This window comes from Tupaia chinensis, unplaced genomic scaffold, assembly GCF_000334495.1.
Source record: "Tupaia chinensis unplaced genomic scaffold, TupChi_1.0 Scaffold000280_1, whole genome shotgun sequence".
Lineage (NCBI taxonomy): Eukaryota > Metazoa > Chordata > Mammalia > Scandentia > Tupaiidae > Tupaia > Tupaia belangeri.
Window position 1 is genome coordinate 390,106 of NW_006159763.1, and position 6,961 is coordinate 397,066.

Here is a 6,961-nt window from a genome sequence, read left to right on the forward strand (position 1 = left end):
AGGGCGGGGTCAGCCAGGAGGCTCTCCTGCAGCTGTCTCCTTCCCACCCCATCCCAGGTGGGGCGCCCGTGTGCAGTCCCCAGCAGTACAAGGACTGTGCCAACTCCGCCCTGGGTAAGGGGCGAGACTGCCCGCCCCCGGTCTCCACCCTACTCCGACCTCGCCCCGGGCCGAAACCCAGCCGCGCTAACTGGCCCCTGTGGCCTGCAGACGCCATGCTGCGGAAGGACGCGTGCGCCTGCCCCAGCCCGTGCGCCGTTACGCGCTACGCCAAGGAGCTCTCCATGGTGCGGATCCCGAGCCGCGCCTCCGCCCGCTACCTGGCTCGGAAGTACAACCGCAGCGAGGCCTACATCGCGTGAGCCAAGCGGACCGGGCTGGGGAGGCGGGCGCCCAACTCCCAGCCAGCCCAGCGCTCCTGTGCGCATAGCCTGGGTTGGACGCCAGGGCTCCCGTGCGCGTAGCCTGGTTGGACGCCGGGGCTCCCTGTCAGCGCCAGCTCTGGGACCCCCAGCCAGCTGCTTAACCTTTCTGCCCCAGGGAATGGTGACACCCGCTCCCAGCCTTCCATCAATAGAAAGGCGCCAGAGACCCCACACGCCTGTCCTGCCCGCAGCGGCACCAGGGGTGTCCAGTGAAAGGTCGAGGGCTTTCTCTCCCCAGGGAGAACGTACTGGTCTTGGACATCTTCTTTGAGGCCCTCAACTACGAGACAGTGGAGCAGAAGGCGGCCTACGAAGTGTCAGAGCTGCTCAGTGTGTCCGAGCGTCCGGGTCTGGGGAGGGGTGTGCAGGGCAAGTGGCTGAATCGCCAAGTGACGCTGTCTCCACAGGTGACATTGGGGGCCAGATGGGGCTGTTCATCGGGGCCAGTCTGCTCACCATCCTTGAGATTCTGGACTACCTCTGTGAGGTGGGCCAGGGCCCTGGCCTGGGGAGGAGAGGATGGGAGGTGTGGATGGCCGCCTACCTCTACTGCCTGCCCTCAGGTGTTCCGAGATCGAGTCCTGGGCTATTTCTGGAACCAAAGGCGCTCCCGAAGGCACTTCAGCACCAACCTGGTAACACGCCCTTCCTGCCCTACACCTCCAGCCAGGCCTAGACCACCTTCCCCACCCCCACCCTGAGCAGAGTGGCTGGGTGGAGCATGTTCATCTCAGCCAGTCCTCGGTCCTCGCGGGGAAGCCCTTCCAGATATCTGACCCTCTCCCTCTCCCACAGCTGCAGGAAGGGCTGGGCAGCCATGGAACCCAAGTCCCCCACCTCAGCCTGGGCCCCAGGTAACACAGAACGGCCCCCTAAGGTCAAGGGAGAAGGGGGAGTGGGGCACGGAGGGTGGAGTGCAGGTCCAGGAGTGCAGTGGCAGGCCCGGGCGGCAGGCTGAAGGCCTCCTGCCCTGGTGCTGTTGCCCCAGAGCTCCCACACATCCCTGCTCAGTCGCCGGGAATGCCTCTGCCTCCCACCGCACCTGCTACCTGGTCACGCGGCTCTAGACCTGCGGTCTATGCCCTCAGGGCCACGCCCGGACACCATGGACACGCCTGGCCTGCACATGTCCCTGCCATCTCCCCGAATAAAGTTCTGACGCATCTGCCTCAGGTGTCCCTCTTCCAGGGCAGAGCTGAGCCAGACGATGGTCAGCCCGACTTGGGCACCAGAAGTCCTCCGTGAGCCATCATCCAGCTAGACAGGGGCCTGAAATGTGGGACCGGCCCAGCTCACCCCCACAGGTCTCTGGGTGAAAATGGTAGTAAGAGGACGCCAGGCACTCGCACCTTGGTGGGCAGGAGCTTGTCGGGCTGTGCATCTCGGGGAGGCGAGCAGTACCTCCCAGCCCAGAGCGCCGGGCTGTGTCAAGGCCACATGCTGGTGAAGGCAGAGCGGGGTCACCGTCAGCAGTACTGACCATGCCACACAGTGTTAGCAGCAGCAGAGGACAGGCCAGAGGGCTCACCACTTCTGTCCGCCTTGGGAGGCCATGATTCCTCTTACATTTGGGGCCTCTGGGGCCACAGGCACAGGATTGTCTCCATGGGAACGGTGCCTGCTTCCCCAACCTGCCCAGAAAGGCCCAAGGACAGTGGGTGGGGAGCGCCCCTTTTCCCCTCCTGCTGGGCCTTACCCATGGTGGGGGCAGTCTCCTCTTCCACTGCACCCCAAACATTGGAAACCTGGTCACTAAGCGGGGGGAGGTCTGAGTGAACTAGACATTGGGGTCTGCGCCTTTCCAGCCTGCAGGCGTGAGGGGTGACGGCAAGGACAGGAGGGCCCACCCGGGATGTGCAGCCCCATGAGGCCCGGTGCTGTCCTCCCCTCCTGTGGATACTGGCTGTCTACCCTCGGGACGGCTGCCCACTGGCAAAGGGAAGAGGGGCATGTGAGCGCACAGGTGTGTGTGTGGGGGCACGGCGCTGCCTGGGCCCCAGCATGAGACCCCTCTGTGGGACTGCTGTGTCAGAGTGAGCAGCAGGGCTCTGAGGGTGACACAGTGAGAGAGACCTCCTCCCTTCGGAGCCACTACACACACCAGCCAGGCTGTGGGAAAGGAGCCGGTTTATGAAATTAAATAAAGTCCATGGGGGGTGCGTACACGAGCCAGGGGCCCCCCGGCGGGCCCAGCACAGCTGAGCTCAGCACTGCGTGCACCCCTGTTTCTCCTCCCATCCTGGGAGGGGGCTTCAGTAGGCCAGGCCCCAGCCTGGCAGCCAGGGTCCTGGAGCCTACGGGGGACAGAAGTCTGAGAAGTAGGGGTGCTGCAGGGCTTCTTCTGCTGAGATGCGCTGGACGGGGTTACACTTCAGAAGGTTCTGGAGGCAATGAGGAAAGGCAAGGGCAGAGTCAGGCAGGTCAGATGCCCAAAGCGCACACCCCCCCATACCCAGGTGCCCACCTGCAGCAGGTCCCTCCCTGTGGCATTGAGCTTGGGCACGACGTTCACCAGGGAGGTTGTGGCCGGGTACATCGGGTAGGGCTGTGGGGGGCAGGAAAGCCAGACCAGGGGTGTGGAGGCTGCCAGGACTGTGAGTCAAAAGGACCCCTGGGGATCCCGACACCCCGACCCCCCCAACCCCATCACACCTTATAGTCTGGCAGCTTGGTCATGGCTGGCCACTGCTCCTCGGTCGGTGTCCCCAGTAGCGTGTCCGTGAGGTCAAGGACTGCTCGCAGGATTGGCTAAGCATCTACCCTTTGGGGGCAGGGCGAGGGGCTCCTCCTCCCTCCCCTGCCCTTCCTTTCTGCCCCACTCACACCTGGGTAGGCCCCACCTGCGAGGTGTGGGCCAGGAGCAAAACAGCCGCCAGCTGACGTGGCCTGGCCTGGACGTCCACAAGTCCAGCGAGCAGTCGACCTTCTCCTCTCACCCAAAGGCCCTGTTCTTGTGGCTCTGTCACCCCAAGGACCCAGCCCTCTCTGGAGGAGCATCCTCCTGACTCTTCCTCTCTGTGCTCCTTGCCCGGGGTGGCACTCTCTCCACTGTGTGCCTGTGCGCTGTGACAGTCAGGGACGCCCCCTTCCTCTGCTCTCCACCCCTCACCTCAGGGAAGGCCAGCAGGCCCCACCATCCAGGCCCAGGCTGTCGCCACCCTCACTCTTGCCCTCTGAGCTCCCCCAACTCGCCCCCCTTCTGGAGCGCTCAAGGCAAAGGGAAAGGAAGGATATCGGAAGATCCTCTTCAACTGGTCGTCCACATCATTGCCCGGGAAGAGAGGCCGCCCAGCATTGGCCAGCTCTGGGAGACAGAGGGGGACACGGTGTGACACATGAAGGACCCCTCACTCAAGGCACCCCCTGAGCCATCCGACTCTGGCCCAGAGTGTCCCACTTCCCTGCCCCAGGCCCTATTAGTCAGCCTGAATGGGACAGGAAATGCCTTTCCGAGCCCCGGTGCGTCACCTGCAAAGATGCAGCCGGCTGACCACATGTCGATGGACGTGGAGTACAGCTTGGCCCCAAAGAGGACATCCGGGGGGCGGTACCACAGTGTGACCACCTGGAGAAGACCCCACCGTAGGGACCCCCAACTCAGACGGCTGGGGAGGACGTCCAGGGATGCTCAGAGGGGTGCCTGGAGCAGGAGCTGAGAGACGCTCAGCGGGGACGCCCCCCCATACATCACCGTCCGCTCACCTCAGCTGAGTAACATCGAACGGGGATCCCAAAGGCTCGAGCCAGGCCGAAATCAGCCAACTTCAGCTCCCCATTCTGAGGGGGGATGGAGGAGCACCAAGCAGGGCTTTGAGGCCATCTTGGAGGGGGCTCTGGGCTCCCTTCTCCCAGCCCTGAGCTGACCCCCAGTCGCCCGCCCTCTCCCCCGTCACGCACCCTGTTTATCAGCAAGTTCTGGGGCTTCAGGTCTCTGTGCAGTACGTTGCGGCTGTGACAGAACCCCAGGCCTTTCAGCAGCTGGAAGAGGAAAGACTGGGGAGGGGCAGGGGGGTAGCTCAGACGCCCTGGCCTGGCAGCTGTGCCCAGCAGCAGGCCCTGCTCCCATTCTCCCCTGCCCTGCTCTGTGCCACGTCATCCTCACTCTGTACTATGTGAGGCATCAGAGGGCGGCCCAGGCCCACTTTCCTGGACTCCCATCTGCGGCCGTGCTGCCTTCCTAGCCCGCTCCTCTGCCCTACAGGCTGCACCCGAGAACAAACGCCATGGCCGTCAGTGCCGCAGAGTGCTCAGGCTCCCCTGGAACCTGGTCTTGCCCCAGAACAGCACCTGGTGCCCAGTGTAGAATGTGCTAGGTGGATGCATCTCTTTCGTGTACCTGGCACGCTCATTGCTCAGGTGTAAATGGTACCACTGAGAGCCATGGGCAGGTCAGAGGAGACACGTAATGTTTGCTAAGACCAGAGGCCCCTGGGAGGCAGAATCAGGGTTCTCTGTTTGCTGACAATCCACAGTGTCCCCGTTCAGGTCCAGATCTGGCACTCAAGGGGTGCTTACCCTGAACAGACACCAGCCCCAGCCCCGACGCGTCCCCCTCACCTTCACAATCTCAGGATCGAGGTCACCATTGCAGCTGTCGAAGTACTTCTTCAGGTCCTGAAAAGGGGCAGGGATCGGAGAACGGGACCAAGCTTAACCTCAGTCCAGGTCTGTAGCCTCCCAAGGCTACTGCCTCCCAAACCTCCATTTCACCTGGTCACAGAACTCAAAAACCAAAGTCAGCTTCTTGTCGCTGTGCAGGACATCGTGAAGCCTGGGGAGAAGGCAGGGCTCAGCCTGGTGGGTCTCCACGTCTGTACCTGACATCCCAGCCCTGAACTAGCCCGGCCCGGCCCGGCCCGGGAGCCTCCGCCCCCTCCACTCCGCCACACAAGAAGGAGGCCCCGCCATCTACACACCTGACAATGTTTTTGTGCTTCAGCTCCTTGAGCAGGCAGATCTCCCTGAGGGCCGAGCTTGGCACACCCTACATGAGAGGCCAGCAGGCAGCCATTAGCTCTCAGCCAGCCCGGGTCTCAACTCCCTCCCTGGCCCAGCATTCCTACCTCGTCGTCGTCATCCAGCCTCACCCGTTTCAGAGCCACGATCTCATGAGTCTCCCGGTTTTTGGCCTTGAACACGGTTCCATACGTGCCTAAGGGGCAAGAGGTCAAGGGTGAGGAAAAGGAGGGGGCACCCTTCCCGACTCCAGGAAATCCCCTCAGGGAGGTGAGCAGCGTCTGAGCAGGGATTCAAGCTGAAGGCTGGGCATGGGAGAGTTTCGCGAGTGAGGCTGTAGCAGGTGGGGAGGGACGGGAAGGTGCAGAGGCCCAGGGCGTCTGTAATGAAGCCAGTGCTGAGGGAGGGATCTGGGAGAGGCATGAAAGCCTGCAGAAATGTCGAGGCTGGGCGTCGGGCTGAGGATGTGCAGGTGCTGCTGAGGCTAGAGGTGGGAAGTGCAGGAAGCGCTAGGGTTGCAGGTCGTGTCTACAAGAGGCGCTAAGGCTGAGAGTGGGTCTCCTAAAGGGGAGCACTGCTGTCAGCGGGGTGCTGGGTTCGGGGGTGAGGGCTGCAGCCAGAGCTGAGGTCGGAGCCTGGGAGGTACTGTTGATGGTACGGGAGCCAGAGCTGCAGGAATACTGAAGGGTCCACGGAAGAAGACCTTGCAGGAGCATCTCGTGGTTCCGTTACCTTCCCCAATCTTCTCCAGTTTCTCGTATTTCTGCATCGCGGCGGCCGCGGGGACCCCTGCGGGCCCTCGATTCTAACACTCTGGCCGCGGCGTTGCAGAGGAGGCGGCACCCTGGCCTCCGGCCCCGCCCCGCGCTCCTGCCTTTGCAGGGGCTTCTGGGGCTTGTAGTTCTGGGACGGACATGCCTCCCAGTAACGCCCGGAGCTGCGGACAAGAAGACTACGACACCCAGCAGGCTGCGCTCAGGCTCTCTGCAGCACTCGAGTCCGGGGACTCGGGTTCGACCACGGAGGCGAATCCTGGACTACAAGTCCCAGGAAGCATCGCATGTCCGCCTTCCGGGCGTCCCTGCCGTGGCGTCGCGGTTCCCAGTATGCCTCGCTCTTGTGGTTCCTTTTCTGTGCTCACAACCTTCTTGAAAAGGGGCGCTCCGGGACTACGCGTTCCAGAATGCCGCGCAGCGGGGGTGGGGGTGGGGCGCTTTCCGTGTGGGGCTTGGGGTTTGGCGTCCTAGATCCCGAGCCCGGGTGGCCTGGAGCTGACCCGGTTGGTGCTATTGAATTCCCAGTAGCCTCCTGACGACCTCAGCACGGGTTTCCACGTCTCCCCAGGTCACCTAGTGACCCCAGTTTGGATTGAGGAATGACTCTGAGCCATGTCTCGCAGCTGATGACCTCGCGGGGACCACCTGACCGCAGGGCGGGGTAGAGAGGCAGGTGTCGCCTCTTTCGATGCTGGATTTGAGTCGATGGACGGATGCCAGAGACTCCTCGGTCTGCTGGGCAGTTTATCGTCTTGGATACACCTCCCCCCCACCCCCACCCCCGTCCCCGCTCCCCCGGGGCTC

At 63.1% G+C, this 6,961-nt stretch overlaps 2 protein-coding genes across 2 annotated transcripts in view; one reads left to right on the plus strand and one right to left on the minus strand.

Moving 5' to 3' along the window:
* The window catches only part of ASIC3 (acid sensing ion channel subunit 3), a 10,912-nt gene extending 9,335 nt beyond the window's left edge, over positions 1-1,577 (plus strand). Inside the window, exons 5-11 of the mRNA XM_006150218.2 lie at positions 33-114; positions 211-358; positions 664-755; positions 833-912; positions 989-1,060; positions 1,221-1,279; positions 1,414-1,577. Coding sequence (XP_006150280.1) covers positions 33-114; positions 211-358; positions 664-755; positions 833-912; positions 989-1,060; positions 1,221-1,279; positions 1,414-1,492 — 612 coding nt within the window. The 3' untranslated portion in view covers positions 1,493-1,577. The remainder of the gene's footprint in view (positions 1-32; positions 115-210; positions 359-663; positions 756-832; positions 913-988; positions 1,061-1,220; positions 1,280-1,413) is intronic.
* A 957-nt stretch (positions 1,578-2,534) lies between these two features.
* Positions 2,535-6,254, minus strand: CDK5 (cyclin dependent kinase 5). Its single transcript, XM_006150219.3, has 12 exons — positions 6,114-6,254; positions 5,489-5,577; positions 5,342-5,409; positions 5,136-5,196; positions 4,983-5,039; positions 4,323-4,418; positions 4,128-4,202; positions 3,894-3,990; positions 3,660-3,729; positions 3,078-3,138; positions 2,890-2,970; positions 2,535-2,806 (listed from the first exon to the last, which is right to left on the minus strand). Exons 1-12 carry the CDS (start codon positions 6,148-6,150, stop codon positions 2,720-2,722), a joined length of 879 nt encoding a protein of 292 aa, XP_006150281.1. The 5' UTR covers positions 6,151-6,254; the 3' UTR covers positions 2,535-2,719.
* Positions 6,255-6,961: the final 707 nt, after the last annotated feature.

Excerpts from the sequence above, each read along its gene's own strand:
- CDK5 (XM_006150219.3), bottom strand. The coding sequence starts at position 6,150 with ATGCAGAAATACGAGAAACTGGAGAAGATTGGGGAAG. Across the intron at positions 5,578-6,113 it reads ACTGGAGAAGATTGGGGAAG|GCACGTATGGAACCGTGTTC; the intron begins GTAACGGAACCA and ends CTTGCCCCTTAG. Across the intron at positions 4,203-4,322 it reads AGAACTTGCTGATAAACAGG|AATGGGGAGCTGAAGTTGGC; the intron begins GTGCGTGACGGG and ends ATCCCCCCTCAG.